The 17,949-nt window shown below is 50.7% G+C and overlaps 1 protein-coding gene across 17 annotated transcripts in view; it reads left to right on the top strand.

The window, feature by feature from the left end:
• Positions 1-17,949, top strand: part of WDR59 (WD repeat domain 59) — a 108,979-nt gene that overhangs the window by 32,346 nt on the left and 58,684 nt on the right. For 15 of the 17 annotated variants that reach the window (XR_004648035.1, XR_004648033.1, XR_004648030.1 and 12 more), the window contains 8 exons: positions 189-268; positions 2,101-2,233; positions 5,987-6,111; positions 7,577-7,741; positions 9,741-9,836; positions 11,279-11,435; positions 12,900-12,969; positions 13,301-13,454. Coding sequence is in view for 5 of the 17 variants with exons in the window: in XM_034788715.1 (XP_034644606.1) it covers positions 189-268; positions 2,101-2,233; positions 5,987-6,111; positions 7,577-7,741; positions 9,741-9,836; positions 11,279-11,435; positions 12,900-12,969; positions 13,301-13,454 (980 nt within the window). In the remaining 12 variants the exon portion in view is untranslated. Of the gene's footprint in view, positions 1-188; positions 269-2,100; positions 2,234-5,986; positions 6,112-7,576; positions 7,742-8,299; positions 8,926-9,740; positions 9,837-11,278; positions 11,436-12,899; positions 12,970-13,300; positions 13,455-17,949 lie in introns of those variants that run through there. The other 2 variants (XM_034788718.1, XM_034788719.1) reach the window with 2 other exon arrangements.

Below are 17,949 nucleotides of genomic sequence, written 5' to 3'. Positions count from 1 at the left end.
TGGCACAGTGACTTGACTTGCTATGTGACCTTGGACAATATCAAAGGCAGGAACAGAACCCAGGAATTCTGACTTCCACTCCAGCGTCCTATCTACTGGACCTAGCTACTTGGTTCAGTCCACTTATATCATAAATATAGTTAAGTCTGTTTTCTGTTACTGCTAGAAATTATTTTCTCTTCTTTTAGGCTCCAAGGACTACCAGCTGGTCACGTGGTCTCGTGACCAGACGCTGCGGATGTGGCGGGTTGACTCCCAGCTGCAGAGGGTATGCAAAGCGCTTTTGGCATTGGACTGGGGACAGCATTCTGAAGTGCTAAATTTACCATCGTTTACTTGTATGAAGTACAAGTTTACTTGTGATGGCACAAGCTCAGGCACAAGGTCTCTAGATGCCATCCAACCTTCTCACTCACAGCTCAGCCCCCCCAGGATGTGTCTACACTGCACCCTTCTTTCAGCGGCGTGGAGTGTACACGCACAGTCCCCCAGCACAGGTATAGATAGCAGAGTAGACAGTGAGGCACAGCTTAGACCAGTACAGACATACCGGGCTGAGTACATACCGCACATGGTTCTCTACTCACCATCTACTCTACTGTTTATACCCATGCTAGGAGGCCTACACATGTCTGAATGCTGCATGCCTCTCCCGGGGCCCTTCCCCACTGTGGGGAAAGATGCTGGCACGGGGGAAAAGCTCTGATAGCTCCCCTGTGCTGGAGCTCTTTCCCTCCTTCAGGGAAAGACTCCAGCAGCGGGGAAACCTTTCCCCGCTGCTGGAGCCTTTCACTCACATGTGGAGCTGTACACCAGTGTGGATGTGGTGTGCTTTCTCACTGCAGCGTATGGCTATCCATATGGTGTATAGTGTAGACGGGCCTAACGCTGACCTGTAATGTACAGCAGGTTGCACTGTGCTCCAGACAAATGTTTGCTAGGCAGGAGGTTTCCCACTGGACATACAGAACCTCGAAGGCTTCACAGGAACAGCAAGGCTGAGTCCTGCTGTAACAGCAGGTGCACTATGAAGTGGTGTTGTCCAGTATCAATGGGAAGGGTTACCAACTACCCCAAGCTAACTGCAGAATCTAAAACTCTCCAGCAGGCATTGCCTCTGCAGTCCCCCGCACACCTGGGCACAGATGGCTCAGTGCTGCAGGAACCCAACCCTCCTAGGGAGTCATGGCTGAGGCTATGTGCACCCTCTTCTGGCTTGGAATACTAGGTGCAAAGCTCTGACGGGGACCTTGGTCCCAGCTGGCCTCTCTTGCTTTCCGACTTGCGAGGGTAGCGGCTCTTCGACCCATTGCCTCCAGCCAGATCACACTGTGTCCCGTCACTCGTTAGCAGGCAGTTTTGCATGATTTCTATTCGTTTTCTCCTATGTCCAGACCTGTTGTTTGTATCCCAGGGAGATGCCCATGAGTAAGTCTGGTAATTGCCATGGCAGCACGCTTGTTTGGTCATTACTGTGTCCTTCCCCACATCTGTCTGTCCACTCTCTCCTGTATCTTGTAAATCCAGGCAGAGAGATCGCTGGGTCTGTTGGCTATTTGTCTGGGCGTTGCCCAGCCCAGTTGGGTTGTGGCCCTTAATTTGGGGCTGCTAGTCCTGACCATAGTGTAAATAACAATGACAAAAATGCAGAAGTCCTAGTACTGGCTTTAAAAAGCAAAGCAAGGCATGGCACATGATATTCTAGTTCGTACTGATCAGTTTGTCATGGGATGGTATTAGAAAAGTCAAATCCCCTTTATTTTAGAATAAAACTTGGCTAACCACTCATTAATCTATCCCCCTGCTTGCTACATGGGCATGCACACAGAGCCACGTTTGCAAGTGACGGGGGGAAATGTGGTTGAGCAGGCTGGGTGACAAAGGCCAGGCCTCTTCTCTGATGAAAAGCCATGTCTTTCATCACAGGGCGCCGGCAGGAAAGCAGTGCCAGGGTCTTTGAGATGTGGCTGTTGCGCACACGCCCACCTGGTTAATTTAAGCTCCCTGGAGAGATGAGCTGCTGTATCGTTCCTCATGTATTTTGGGCTGCCTTTGTTTGATCCCTGTGACGCAGCACGTGGGTGTGCTTGTTCTTTTCAGCTGTGCGCTAATGATATCTTGGACGGGGTTGACGAACTCATTGATGGGATTGCCCTCCTGCCTGAGCCGGATAAGACCCTCCACACCCAGGACTCTGAACCCCAGCATAGCTCCGGGCATGCAGACGAGGACGGTGAGAGAAGTTCTTTTGCTATTTGAAACGGAAACCTTTTGGAGGTCATCTTTAAGCCAGTGGTCGTTCGTGCTCTGACTAAGAGACAGACGCATGCCTGCTTAACCGTCCTTGTGGGAGGGTGGCTGCCACGACCCTGGCAAGAAGGGGTCATCCACCTGTGAAAGGAAAAAGTATCCCCAAAATCGGTTCCTTGTCTCTATTGTTAGTAGCATTGATTTGTATGGTGGTATCGCCTCGGGGTCTTGGGCATGGATCATGGCCCCATCATGCCAGGCCCTGGGCAAAGGCAGACCTAGAAAGGTGGTTCCTGCCCCATGGAGCCTACAATTGAAGTGTAAGACCAGAGACAGCAGGTGGATGCAGACAGAGGGGGAATCCAAGGAAGTTGGTCAGCATGATGGGCAGTGGCTCGGCACACCGACAGGCTACTCATTGTCAGGGTTTTTGTAGGTATGCCATCCAAGGAGCATTCTAAGAAGGGATCTGAAGGAGGTGAATGAGGTGGCTTGTGGATGTTTGCTGGGAATGTCTCCTATTCCCAAGGGGCAGCACAAGAGGGCACAATGGCATTTTTCTGCATATGGAACAAATGAGCAGCTGAGGCAGGCGTCAATGTCTCAGCAGGATATAAGTGGTGGAGCTAGGATGGGTTTAGACCGTGACAAGCCCTGCAAGTGAAGTCAAGAAATTGGTGTTTTCAGCAGAGAAGGGGCAGCCAGTGGAGGGACGCTAAAGGAGGGGGTGACGTGACCAAAGTGACAGGCTAGGGAAAAGACCTGCGCAGCAGTGTTTTGAAGGATATAAGTGAGGGCAGGATAGGGTTTGCCAAGGCCAGAGTGGAGGAGGTTGCAGTAGTTGAGATGAGGGGCAACATGGGCCTGGATGAGAGATGTAGCTCCTTTTGGAGCTCCCCTCCTCCTAGGCAGGCAGTCTAGAGCCCCAGCAATGGGCATTAAATAACCGGTTCTGTTTCTTTGCAGGTAGGGAAAATGGAAGGGGCTCCAATTCGGCAGGGTCCCAAAGCAGCAGGCCTGATTCTCCTTTTTGGCAAAGACCAAAACCCTTCTGGGCAAGCTAGCAAAAGGGCAAATGCAAACGCCTGTCCCCATGTCTCACCTCAGCCAGCTAACCCATGCGAAATGTATTAGCAGGAGTATTGTAAGCAAGACACAGGAAGTAATTCTTCCGCTCTACTCCACGCTGATTAGGCCTCAGCTGGAGTATTGTGTCCAGTTCTGGGCGCCACATTTCAGGAAAGGTGTGAACAAATTGGAGAGAGTCCAGAGAAGAGCAATAAAAATGATTAAAAGTCTAGAAAACATGAGGGAAGACTGAAAAAATTGGATTTGTTTTCAAGTACATAAAAGATTGTTACAAGGAGGAGGGAGAAAAATTGTTGTTCTTAAACTCTGAGGATAGGACAAGAAGCAATGGGGTTAAATTGCAGCAAGGACAGTTTAGGTTGGACATTAGGAAAAACTTCCTAACTGTCAGTGATTAAGCATTGGAATAAATTGCCTAGGGAGGTTGTGGAATCTCCATCACTGGAGATTCTTAAGAGCAGATTGGACAAACACCCGTCAGTGATGGTTTAGAATAGATAATACTTAGCCCTGCTACGAGTGCAGGGGACTGCTAGACGACCTCTCGAGGTCCCTTCCAGTTCTATGATTCTATGAAATACAGCACCTCTTGTCCTAGTCTAGAGCACACTTAACGAGCTATGGCCGTGGCTCTCTCCTCCTGACCTGGCAGCTCATGCGCCTTTATGTGCTCTCTTGTCTCTCCCTGCAACTAAGAGTTAACCCTTTTGCTGCCCAGCTGGGCATGGGATATGTTCACCCTGTCAAAATTGCTGCATCAGTTTCCATTTGATTCAAGTTTTTAAGCTTTCCTTTGCAGCCATGAGGGCTGGATTTTTTTGTTTTAAGCAGAGAGTAGATTCTGCAGTAAATGCTGTGGCCACAGGATCAAAGAACATGCGAGTCCTGGCTGTTTTGTTTGGCCCTTCCCAGCCGAAAACTGTTGTGAAGTGTTGATGTGTGCAGTTAAACACTCGCTGCCTTTCACCCCGACGCAGCTGCATTTCAGCAGTGGACGAAGGAATCCTATGTTAACATTTGTACAGCGTTTTGGGATGTTTGGGGAGAACAATGCTTTGTAAATAAGACCCAAGCCCTCCTCCCTCAATATAAAACGTCCACAGTCTGTTTGACAATTCGAGGTCCTTAGGAATCCAGATGACTATGCAGGCTCCTGAGGATTAGACACTAGACCAACGGGGAGGCGGAAGAGAAGTCATCTCCCCTCCCAAACTTCCCAGGCCAGGGAACTGCAGTGGTGATGTGTTAGAGGATTAGAGGAGTGTCTTCTGTTCAGGAAATGATCACCTTCTTCCTTGAGAGCCTCTGGCCTTTGTTGAATCCATTTCTCAGGCCCCTATTGCAAGGTATCTAAGCACTATAATAAAATCCCAAATACTAATTAACAGCTAAGAGACCCACCCAGCCAAATACAACAACCAAAAATATCTGGTCCAGAGGCTAATCCAAGAATTCTCACGGAAACCTCCCACAAAGGGAGCAGTTCCCAGCATGGGAAATGAAAGGGGGAATAGATGAAAAAAATACCAGGGACAAGAATAGGCCAGCAGAATTAACTAGGACTTGCCTCATGCCCTAAAAACAGCCTCTGGCAGAGACCACAGCAGATCTCTTGTGAAGGTCATTCCACAATCAAGATCTGGCCATCATGTGGTACCTACCCTTGATGCGGTGCTGCCTAAGTGTACAGTCGACCTAAGCCAGACAACCATAATGGTCAGGAAAGGCCACGGGAAGAGGTACAATAATATATCGCCAAAGCCTCTAAAACTCTCACTGAGTTTTGCCTTGCCCACAATTTCTGATTTCCCATTGTGTCACCTCAGTCGTTGAAATGTCTTTTGGCCTTGCAAGGCTATTACTGGCCTTCAGGAAGAACTATCTAGAGTGCTTATGGGCGTATAGCCCATCCTCCTGCTGGGAGAATGAGTGAGGTGTAAGAGTCTGTCTCCTTTCTAATGGACAGAGCCTGCTCTCTGTGGCTGCCTGCTGTGGGGAGTGGCTATCTCAGAATGGTGGCCAAGCTAGCGCCATCCCTGTGTAAACATGGAGAGGCAGGAGGCCCCAGCTCAGGAGAAGGGAATCTTCCTCCTATTTGCATGCTTTAGCTGTCAGACAGGCCACGTGAGCAGTAGAGCTGGCTGCTAGATGTACGCGTTTAGATGTGCACACTTTACAGTGTGTCCTAAAGCCATCAGACTTGGTCTCTCTTGGAGCAGGTGCAGGGGTGAATACCAAAGTGCAGAGCCCTTGCTAGGAGCCAGGAGCTACAGTTCTGCTAATATCGTGTGGGAGGGTCTCTCTTGAGTAGGCAGGGCCCAAGCAAGTTAGGCCTTTGTAGATTAAAATCAAGCCTTAAACTCCACCTGGAAAGTAGCGGGCAGCTGGCCATGTTTTGCAAAGGATGGGCTCTCCAGGGCCCCATCCAGCCTGCGGTCCTTCCCACTGGCTTCAGAGAGTGTTGTCCGTCTGGCCCAAGGGCTGGACCCAGATCCCAGACAGTTGAGTGGTACTCATGGTCACATGCTCTTTGATGGGTGTGTGCCTGTTGCCGTGGGCACCTTGCGCACCAGGAGATTGGCGGGTGCCCTGAAGCTTTTCTTTCACATTCTGCCTCATCCTGTTTGTTTTCCATTTCTCCTGCCAGCTTTAAAGGAAGACTTCCAGAACGACCTCCTGGTGGGAAGAAAATCAGACCAGCTGGGGTTGCCGCAGACCCTGCAGCAGGAGTTTTCCCTGATCAACGTGCAGATCCGAAACGTCAATGTGGAGGTAGAGGGAAAATTTCCTCCTGCTGACAGCAGGGGACGCGGGCAGGACTGGATCACCCAGTGTCTTGTGCTGGGGACCCTCTCCGAGCACTATGAGGCTGATTGCTTTAAACAACACTTACGTTGGGCTATGGATGCAGGACGTTCCCCAGGCCAATGGTAGGATAATCCCAGGTCACGGTACAGGGGTGGGAGGTGCAGGTATTTCTAGGCCACAGATGCACAGGGTGGCAGAGGGGTGGGGAGGTATTTCCCAGGCCACAGCTACGATCTCGCTGTAGCTCTTAAGTGGCAGACTGGGGAAATCTCTGCCTGGAAGGAAGTAGCTGTAAGAAGTTCGCCAGTGCTGATGTTGGATTCCAGGTGGGGTGATGGGGTGATTCCGAATGGCTGAAGCCCTGAAGTGCGCTGGGAGCTCATTCTTTTGCTGGGGGTCAGTGTTGCCCCTCATGATGTTTTGTAAGCGTGAGGCACGAGTGCCGGCCTGAGCTCAAGTTTAAAACCTATGATTGGGGGCCCCTAATGAGGAGGAAGGCGGGGAGCCCTGGAGCTCCTTCTGCTCCACCTCTCCCACCCCCCAGTTGGTGGTTCTGGAAGCAGCCAGGGAGAGCCTTGGGGTCCCTCTCTCCTACCTAGCAGGCCAGGTGCACTGAACTGGATGAGCCCCAGAGCCCAGCATCATCATTACTTGCATTATAGTGGAGCTCGGAGGCTCCAACAGAAATCAGGGCCCCATTGTGCAAGGTGCTGTATGTGTGCACCTAATGAAAGACAGCCCTCATTACAAAGAGTTTATCATCTTAATAGACAAGACAAAGGGCCGGAGGGGAAACTGAGGCACGGAGTGACTTGCTTCAGGTCTCATATCAGGACAGTGGCAGAATCGGGAGTAGAGCCCAGGAGTCAAGTCCAGCTCTGTGCCCTAGCCATTAGGCCACGCTGCCTCTCGGGGATTGGACTCTCCCTTACACAGCAAGCTCCGGTTTGTATATGGTGCCTGCCAGGAGGAGACATAGCTGTGTGGCTTAGTGGAGAGCTCTGAAGCAGCTGACTTGGTAGGTGGTAGTTACAGGGTTTGTCTGGCAGGTGCTGCTGTTGACCTCTTGGAGCCAAAGGGCCAGGCTCTCCGGAGGGGGTGCATAGGGTTAACCCACTAAACGAGGAGCTGCTCAGTGACATGGGATGGACTGAGAAGGCCATATTTAGGATGGATACTCCCAATTCCTGCCTGCAGCTTCCACCGCAGAGTGGGCTGTCTCGGTGCAAAACTGGGAAGTGCTGAGCCAATCCCCCATTTGTGTCTGGAGTTTCTGCTATCTCTGTGTTTGCAGCCCCTGTGCACAGTGTGCATTGCAGCCTGGCGGGACCTCTGCAGAGGGACCAGCCCCTTGTGGCGGATTTCAGCCACCATATGGCTAAAGGCCCTGGGAGGTCTGCATCAGAAGTGTTTGCTTTTCCTTTCGCAGATGGACGCTGTGAATCGTAGCTGCACAGTGTCTGTGCACTGTGGCAACCAGAGAGTCAAGATGCGGGTGATGTTCCCTGTGCAGTATCCCAATAATGCTGCACCCTCCTTCCAGTTTGCCCCCACTACCACTATCAGCTCCACAATGAAGGCAAAGCTGCTGAAGGTAGGGATGTGTGCATGCGCAGGGAGGGGGGTGCACTCTGCATCTGGTATGTGGAGCCCAGATGCAGTGACATGTTTGACTGCTCAAGTCCAGGAAGGGGACACTGAGGGCTGAATGTGACTTGCAGATGTATTTTAGGCCTCCTGGGCTGAGTTTTCTTGACCGTTTCACATGAGTAGTTAAGGTCCGTTTTTCACCTGGTGTGTAACTTGCACCAACACAACATACGTGCTGTCGGATTTCATCGCGGTGTGTGTATGACCCGAGGAAACCAACAGGAGGGCTTCCCCAGGCTCGCAAACAGATACACCCCACACCCTGCTGCTACAGTAACAGCCCAGAAAAATGCCCTCTATCCCAGGTACCCAGAGATCGCAGGGCTTAGCTGGGATATTGCTACCGATCACTTTGGCCGCTGCTTCCTCATTAAGCCCTTCTAAAGCTCAGCTGGGCTCGTTTTTTACCCGCCGCCCTTTTTTAAAATGTAGGGTTGAGCTGAGTTTTCTGGATAATTTTTGTAGGGCTCCTACTAATCCCTCGTCTTCTCCCTGTTCCAAGGCTGGCTGCCTCTGCGGGGTCCGCACTTGGCTTCCAGCTGCTGAAATTCTTTTTCCAGAAGCGAGAGCTGCCTTCCCCCTGGTGCTGCTGTAAGGAGCAGAGGTCTGTGTCCCAGGGGTCACTGTCCTTCTTGGAATCTGGGAGAGGAGAAGTAGAGGGGGCCCAGTACCAAGAGGAAGCAGATCTTAAACATGCCAACCTTGGCCTAGATCTCCCAGCTCTTCGTGACAAAGTGAGGAGGGCCAGGTCCTAGATAAAAGAACCACTTTACGTAGGACCTAGAGGAAAAACAGTGATCCAAATGCATCCCTGGTGCAAGTGTATTCATTGACTTCATTGGGCATATACCAGGGATGCTGTTGGCCCATGGCAGTGTATTCTGCTAGCAGTGTTTGAAGCCTCACTAGGGGAATAATCCATGTTTGCTGAGTGGAGGGGGCAAACTAGGGACGAGCGGTTATTATCAAAGGGTAGGCTGAGAGCAGTAAGATTTAAAGGATTCCCGGGATTGTTAACGTCTGTCTGTCTTAAGTACTTCTCTGTCCCCCATCAGTGTAGTATCTGAGCACCTTACTGGACTTATCCTCGCACACCCCTGGGAGGCAGTAGATCTGCAGCAGAACTAGGAGTTGAACCTGAGCCTCCCAGCCATGTTCATTTATTATTTATCATTTATTATAGCACAGGGATTGGCAACCTTTGGCACGCGGCCCCTCAGGGAAATCCACTGGCTGGGATGGTTTGTTTACCTGCAGCATCCGCAGGTTTGGGCGCTCGCAGCTCCCACTGGCCGCGGTTCGCCGTTCCAGGACAATAGGGGCTGCGGGAAGCGGTACGGGCTGAGGGATGTGCTGGCTGCTGCTTCCTGCAGCCCTCATTGGCCTGGAATGGCGAACCGCAGCCAGTGGGAGCCGCGATCGGCCGATGCTGCAGGTAAACAAACCGTCCTGGCCCGCCAGTGGATTTCCCTGATGGGCCGCATGCCAAAGGTTGCCGATGAAGCCGGATCCCACTGCATTAGGCACTGTACAAACCCAGAACAAAAAGAAACTCTGCCCCAAAAGGCTTCCTTCCCAATGAATAGCACGGTGTGTTTCTGTAGCACCTTTATTGCAGGGGTCTGCAGCATGAGCTGATGTAATCTTTGTCACCACTGGGCGGTGGGTCAATATCCCCCCTTGCTTTATGGACAGGGAAATAAGCACAGAATAGCTGTGACTTAGCCAAGGCTACACAGCACATCCGTGGCAGAGCCAGTCACCGATTCCAGTGATCTAATAGCCAGTGCTGTGCCTTAACATGACAGCCCTTCTCAAAGCAGAGCGCGGGTCAGTTTGCCTATATTGAGGGCTCCAGGAGGTGTTCCTGGGCCTCCAGACTCACGGTATGGAGGTGTGGTCATGGGTAAGATGACCCAAGCTGCATCTTGTGCCTGTTCCAGATTTTGAACGACACTTCCCTGCAGAAGGTGAAGCGGAACCAGAGCTGCCTGGAGCCTTGCCTGCGTCAGCTGGTCTCCTACCTGGAGTCCGTTGTGGTAGGAAGGATTGCATGCTTTTCCTGCTTTCCTCCTCTCCCTACACCTTCTGCCTTTGCAGAGCTCCCAGCCTTGTCAGACCCCCCGTGTGCCATTGGTGACCTCTGAGACGCGGCCTGTGTAGATGTTTGGTAAATGGGGTGGGGGGGGAGGGCAAATTGAGCATGTGATTGAATGTACGCAGTTCTCAAAATCAGACCCTGAGTATTTGCTCCCTGAGCTCAGAAGTTTGAGGTGTCTCCTGGCTTTGTACTCCCAGCCTGTGCCAACACAGGGCGCTGCAGGGAAGTGTGGAGGAGGTCTAGCTGCGGGGGAACTTACAGCTACTCTCCTTCCAATAGGTGTCACTGGGGGGCCTGGCAGGGGAGTACTGGTTGCGGAGGGAGAGCTGGCTCTGGGAAATTGCCATGCAGGAGAAGCTATAGAGAGCTGAAATATTAACTCTTGTTTGGGCTGGTGGCTTCAGGACATGGGGTCAGGCTCTGGGCTCTGACTGAAAGATCCTTCCACCCTTCTTCAAGGAACCTACAGGTTTTTTCTTTAAACAAAGCTAGTGAGTTGGGTTTGAGCTAAGCATGCGCTCTGCAGAGCCCATGCCCTCACGTTCTCTAGGGACGTCATTACAGGCAGGCTGGCCCTGTGCCAGGTGCTGTCCCCCCTTGGCTCGGCCAGGGCACATTTGTCTGAGGCCCCTGGTTTGTCTGCATTGCAATGCTGGGAGCAGTTAGTTCCCAGGGAAGCTTGGGGGTTTCTTCCTGGGTTTCCGCAGGTTTGGGTTTTATTTACTTCTTGGTGTCCGATGCGGCTTGGGCCAGACACCACCATCTAGAACAAATTATATCAGTCCTCATCTGCAGCAGCCCTGCTATCGCATCCCTGCCTCAGCCTCCACCCCATACACACAGCGCTCTGACCTGCAGCTCCCGCAGTTCCATTCCTGCCCTCCCAACACCCAGCTTGGCTGGTGCCCCTCAGGCCTGACCTGCGGCACGCCTGCTGTTCCAGTCGTGGTCCCCCTTAAAGAGACATTGGTCACGTTGAGTTGTGTGGCAGCATGGTGCATGGGACATGTAGCTAAGCCAAGCTCCCCCGTCTGTTACATGTTGCTATGACGGAGTCCAGAGTCTGAAGGCCAAACCCTCTGTGCCTCTGAGACCGTTGGGTTTTTGAGCTCTTAACCTCCACTTTCTTGCTCAAGGCAGCCATGAAACCAAAGGAAGGTGGGTCAGCAACTCTTCAAATGCTCTGTGAGCTGAGCAGGGGAAGGAGTCCAAGCAGTGAACACACCCACTGCAGAGCAGAAACCACTCCATGTGCTTGGCCTCTTCGGGCTTGCAGGACAAGAGGTTGAAATGGAGCCAGCCTGTGTTGCGGGTCACAGGTCTGTGAGGAGAGCTTTCCTCCAAGACTCGCAGCATGATCTTGGGTAACTTCTGTTTCAGAACCAGGAGGACAGCACCTCCAGCAACCCCTATGCTCTGACAAACACCGTAACACCACCGTTGCCCACCTTCGCCCGAGTATCTAATGCCTACGGCTCCTACCAGGATTCCAACATCCCATTTCCACGGACCTCTGGAGCCAGGTTCTGTGGTGCAGGTTGGTCTGACGCCTGGTTTAGAACCCTCCACCAAGGGATCAGTTAGCTGATCTGCCTGCTGGAGATCCACCCCGGACAGTGGGCACTCGCCCTGGAGCAAAGGCAGGCTTTTGTCGCTGGCCCCCCAAGCCGATAGGGGGCGAGATTAGAGTGCTGTCAGAGTTCTGTAGGAATCGCACTAGTTCGCAGCTGCTCTTGGGCCATGTTGTGGGTGGTCTTTGGTATGTGAAACTGGGAGACAAAGAAGAGCTGAAAATATCTAGAGCCACCTGCTGGCCTGGAGGTGATGCTACCTGTCAGGGATAGGGGGGTTCTGGCCATGTCTTGGGCATGAACACAACCCCCTCTCCAGCAGCAGGTGGGCATCTGCATGCCTCCCCTGCCCCATCTGTGGCACAGCACCCTGGCTCCTCCCCACGGCAAACTGCTGCATGTGTTTTGACTCCCTGACCCACTTGTCACCTAGCTCCTGTGACTGGGGCTGGTGGGAGAGCTGCCCTTCCCCTTCCCCGGGTTGAACCCTTGCACACTGGTACCTTCATTCCCAGCAGTAAGCTCCCAGCATTCCAGCTGGGAGCCTGTCTGTTAGTAACTCCTGCTGCCCAGTAACCGCTCACTCCTCGTCGGGAAGTGAGGGCACGGTCTTTAATAACCAGCTTCCCAGGAGGGTGTGTGCCAGGTAATGACCTTCTCAAGGAGCAGATTAGGGCCTGTTTAAGCTCTGGAATTGTGGAAAGTTGCTTCAGATGCAAGAGCAACTCTCCAGGGCCCTGCCTGCATTCCGGTTTGAAAATCTTGTGTGGCAGGGGTAATAAAACCCATGTAACACGGCCACACTCGTTTCACAGGATGAAGTGAAGCAGGTTAATCCAGGCAGGTTGGATCTGTTAAGACTACTGTGCCGTGCTGGCGGGCAGGGTGTACTGGGCTGCAGAAGGTTGTCGAGGGCAATACCGAGTGGGCGTAGACTTGCACGTACTTCACATGTACCATCTCTCTCTTCATCTTGTGCTGGGCCTACACTGCAAGTCTGAACAGTGAGAGCAGCTCCTCTCTGTCTAGTTATTTATACCACACTCCTCACTGGGGTATCCGAGTGCTTGACAAATGACAGTGCAGAGTTACAGCTCAAGGACAGGGCTTCGCCTTCTCCCTCTCCTCTCCTTGGAGCTAGCTCTTAGGAGCTGACGGATTGAAAAGCTGGGCTCTTTATTTTGATGGGTTCAGGGAAGTAGATTTGGCTTGAGAAAAATCAGATTGTCTGGATGGGGTTTACAGACGAGGGGAGAGTGGCTGGGCTGGTTTGTGGGCATCCCGCCACGTGCCTCATTACTGTTGGTGGGGTTTGTGTGCCTTGAATCCACAGGCATCACTGTGAAAGCTACCCCTTAGGGCAGGGGAAAGGGCTGCGAATGTTCAAATCCTATCTGCTCTGAATGGGGTTTTATGTCCTGTCTCCACAGGTTACCTGGTATATTTCACAAGACCCATGACAATGCACCGTGCAGTCTCTCCTACAGAACCTACTCCCAGGTGAGCACAAAGTCATGCACTTGAGCAAAGCCTGTAAAATCCCCCTAGATTACACCGGTGAATGGATTTGCCAGTGACTGGAGCTAAGGGCTAGAGACTGGGAGGACAGCAGCTGCTGAGCCACTGGCTTTCAGTAAGTCCTGTCGCTAGTGCATTGGTCTCAGGAAGTATAAGAACTCAGAGATGCTGGCCGCTTGCTTCAGCTGAGCTTTCCCGTGTTACTACATGCCAGAAATAACAGTGGTGCCAGGCTAGTGACATGCTCTAGCTGGAACTCTCGTGGTGGTTTGCCAAGGGTAAGTTACTGAAAGCTTGTTCTCTTCTTTGGCAGATCTCTGTCGGCTTTATCGGCCTATCACAGCGGCCTGATCACACCAATGAAGATCCGTACGGAGACCCCAGGAAATCTGCGCTTGTACAGTGGGAGTCCCACCCGCAGTGAGAAGGAGCAGGTCTCCATCAGCTCCTTCTACTACAAGGAGAGGGTAAGGGAAAACCTTTCCCAATGCCTGTAACAACTTGCCTTCCTTCTCTCTAGCCCATTAGCATCACTGTCCTTAACCACATACATTATTGTCTGCGGAGCTTCTTCGTTCTACCAGGGAAGCATTCCCTTATGAGCCGCTCCGCTAAAAAGTCACCATGGCTTGGCTCCTTTGTGTTGTTTCTCTGTCCATTGATTGCTCCTCCGTTTTGACTGGCCCATTTATTTCAGCTTCCCTCTGAACTTGCTGTTCGTTGGACTGATTCCCTTGCTGTAGGTAGGCCTAGCATAACTAAGGCGCTCCCAGTGCTGCTGAACGCAGAGCTCCTACTAGCAATGTCTGTGGAGGCTGCAGAACAAATGGGGACTGTACTAGAGACTCCGGAGCAAGGATCTCCGTAACCAGTTGGCCTGTGTCTGCTTTCCCTGACATACTCCAGGGTAAAGAACCAGGCCTCTGGCACTGGCTCATTGAGAAACTCCAGGAGGAGCTACCTCCATTTCTAGATGGGTTGTCAGTGGTCGCATCTAGACGCCCCAGTTGGCGACGGTGGCCCATTTGGCTAGCTGCTGTACACACAGACCGTGACAAGACGTCCCTGGCCCAACTGGGTAGGTGAAGTAAAGCACCTGTTACCATTGCAGAGTGGGCTAGTCCTGACTCAGCAAACCTTTTGGGGATAGTGACCTGTTTTTTTACCATTGTGTCCTGTTACATTGCGGGAAGAAGGGCTGAATAAGTGAGGCTGCAAGAAGTCCTAAAAGAGCTATTTGGTGGCAGGCCCGGAGGTGCCTGTTGTGCAAGTGTTGTGTGAGTAACCAGCCTTGCAGCGTGTTCCAGGGTGAGCTGACATGCTTGAAACAAAGAACTCAAAGAACTGCATAAGCTTATTCACAGAATGCCTTAAAATTCCAGACTTCCAAAGTAAACGGCCCAAGGCCTGTGCTCAGGTATGGAGTTTCTCCTGCAGCAATGGATGGCTTCCTAGATGCCTAAAGCAGGGCAAAGAGATGCCAGCCACTGGCTGCCTAAGAGCCTGAGTTTTCCTCAGCGTTGGCATGGAGAGTTAGAGCTCTGGTCCTGGCAGGGCAGCAAAAGAGGAACTGATTTTCTAGCAGTCTGCTTTAATGTGTATTTCCTCACGGACAGAATGTCCGGCAATTGCCAATTTGCTCAACTGATAGGCAGCAGAACGGTCAGCCATGGGTGGAGCCTCTAGTGGGACCTCTCCTCGTCAAAAGCTCTGTCTCCATATCGCCCCCAGTAGCGTCTCTTAGAGTAGCGGTTCTACCCATATTCCCCTCAAACTTCCTTTCAATGGGCACTGCCGTGGTGCTGCCTGATCATTAGCATTCCAGCCCGTCCCTGCCTTCACATGAGTCTATTTGAAGAGCTGCCCCTCTCTGTCCTCTGCATGTGCTTGTCCCTGACACACACCTTGCTAACATGCCAGGCTAGTCTAAAAATATGCATATAAGCATCTGGGTGTGATTTTTATGGGACCTGCCTCTCCAGCCCATGGACTGATGGCGACACGATCCTAATATGTCCAGGAAAAACCTACATGACCAAGCATGTGTGTGTTGTTGTGCTGGGTGAAACTCAGATACACTCATGTGTCCTCCCTTCCCAGCCCTGCAGGCTTTCCTTTGTCCAGGCTACTCTAAGAGGAGGGCAAGAAAGTAAGAACCGCGCACAATGTCGTTGCAGGTGAAAAAGTCAGACACTTTTCTGAGTGAGTCAGAGGAGTCATGGAATGAGATTTCCTGACTTCTCAGAGTTTGATCTCACAGCCTTCATGTTACATTAATGGTTTAGGGTTTTTTTTTATCATTTAATTTCCAAGATTTTTAGGGTTAGAAAAAATAAAAATCTGGATCTTGTTAACTCCTTGCTCTGGAGGATTGATTGGTTTTAATACAATGTAAATGGGCCGTTTAAACCATTAATTTAAATCACCAAGTGGAAAGCCTGAATTTAAATAATTGATTTTAACCAACTTTTCCCTTTGTACTTTGGTTATTTTCTGAAGAAAGGTGCTTCCTCATTGGTTGATATAACCATTAAAACACATTTCACGTTTACAACTAAATGATTTATTAAACAAAGGGTTTAACTGTAGTCAGCGAATTAAACTGATTATTTCAGGTCAGCCTGGGAACATTTTTAGATATGCCTAAGAGAAAGTGACCTAGTCCTAGTCCTACATTCCAAGTCTTCCCCTAGTCTCTTGAAAATGAGACAGTCTCCTAAATTCATTCGGCTGATTTATGCCATATTTATAAAGTTTGACCTCAAAAGCCAAAAAAATGAATACTTCAGAAAGATAACCAGATGTTTAAACGGCAAACGCCTCTGCAGCCATATCCATAGCAGTCACTACCAAAGGGATGGCTGGAATCAACAAATGAATGAAATCTGTACATTGCCAGACAGAAAATATACTCTAATGTTCCTGGAGAAGCAGTTAAGCTACTGAGATCTCCAAATGAAAATTGAAAATGGGTCTCTGAGAATTAATGTGCCGTCCCTACCCCCCCCCCCCAATCCCTAAAAAAGTGACTCTCAATTATTAACCAGGAAAAGTTGGGTTTCTGGTAGAAGTCCCACTAGCCAATGGAGTGTCAATGGAAAGTTGTAACTTTCTATTGTTTCGTTTGTATAATGCTAGTACCCAAAGGCCTCTGGGACTCATAGCACCCAGCACTGTGTAAAAGGCAGGGCCTGCCCTGAATTGTTTGCAATTCAAGGTCCTGATCCTGCAAAGAACTGCACAGCTCCGTTGACTTGGATGGGCTCTGGCCTCATGATTTTCTCTGAGGTCGGAGCTTAAGTAATTTCAAGAAAAGAAAGCAGCGTTTGGGAATTCTCTCCAGGCTCATGTACAGAGCACTGCCTCCTTTCCTGGCTCAGGAACTAATACCATCAGTTTCTTGCCCAAATCCATTCCATGAAAGAAACATGGCATCCCCTCCGTGGTAATAGGACAGTGGATGGACTTTCCTGATTTCTCTGATGTCCATGGTCTTGTTACTTTGCATTCACATGCTGCTTTCAAAGCTTCAGAATCCACACTACCTGGCTGGCAAATCTGAACATTACAAGCCCAAAGACTGAGATCTCAGTCCAAGGGGGAATCATCCCTAATAGTGCTGCTGCCCGTACGCTGCCACGAGATCCGTACAGCAAGGGCATGTACCAGACTCAGTACTACTTTGAGGCCGTCCAATGAGACTGTCCAATGGTGCCTTCAATAGAACAGTTCTTTGAGTGAGACAGAGCAGGGGAATCTTCTCTTTCTCTGCTTGTCTCAACTATATTTAATTTCTCACTGCTCGGCCCTTCCTCCTCCTCTTGTGAAGATTGTTGGAGGTGCCCGCAACTGAATGAAGGGTAGTTCTCCTGGTAAACCTTTCTCTGAATCCTCCCAGCATGACTCTGTCCTGCTTAGCCATGCAACAAGCTGAATATGAACAACTCTCTCATGGCAATGCAGTTTACTGCATTGTTGCTATTAATGTTCTTTGTGTGGGGATGATGGTGATGGAAGAAATGTCACAGCAATGAGGCGCAGGGGCAGGTTGTACCAGAGGCTCAGACCATGGTTGACAGCTCTGACTGTCCTTTATCGGCTGAAAATGGCTTGGTATGCTATTGCAGACAGCACAGATGAGCAAGGTCTCCCCTTTTGACTCCAACCCATTTGTACTCAAAGTGGTTTTTGAATCCAGATCAAGGTTTTGTATTTATTCAGGAAGCATACAGTTCATCCTTAAGGCTACTGGAAACAGTCTGTGTTGAATATTTTTTTATAAAGGCGTATTTTGACTGCATAACACAAGTCAGTGAACGTGACCAAGATTATGCTGATCCAACTCAAATGCAAAAAGGAAGGAAAAATAGAGAGTTGGGGAAAAGGAAAATCTTACCGGCTCCAATCTGCCCCCATAGTCCCTGGGTCTGGGGCAGGACTGCTCCTTACCGTCTGTTCACCTGTCCTTTGGTTCATTTCACTATTAAATGGGGCGTCCCTTTGCTGGGTTAGTGCACAGCCTATAACATCTCACAGCCAGGGAGCTTTTCCTGATGGACTAAATTTGTCTTTCACCGTTACTCCTAGTTACCTCCTCTTGCCCGCTCCAGCCTTGCTGGCCCAAAGGAGAGAGAACACAGCCACAAAGAAACCGGACCATTTGGCAGCTCCCACAAGGGGATTGTAGTAAATTAGGTGTCAATGAAATCAAATCAGTGCAGAGCTTCTGGGTCTGCCGTTCTTTTCTCAGCATCTCTAATTGCAGCTCCTGTCATTGGCCCATCCATTCGACTGAAAGTAAAAGGGGATCTTTAGCCCATTGTACGATCCCCGTTTTGGGATTTTACCATAAACACTGTGCCAGGTTCCAATGGCCGACGTTCCTGCAGGATCCAAGGGAGGAGCAAGGTGAGCAGCTGGGTGTCTGAGGAGCCTGCGAGAGAGCTGCTCACCTGGCCTAGT

This window comes from Trachemys scripta, chromosome 13 (assembly GCF_013100865.1).
Source record: "Trachemys scripta elegans isolate TJP31775 chromosome 13, CAS_Tse_1.0, whole genome shotgun sequence".
Classification (NCBI taxonomy): Eukaryota; Metazoa; Chordata; order Testudines; family Emydidae; genus Trachemys; species Trachemys scripta.
The sequence above is the reverse complement of the archived record's forward strand: the minus strand, read 5'-3'. Positions and strand labels throughout refer to the sequence as shown.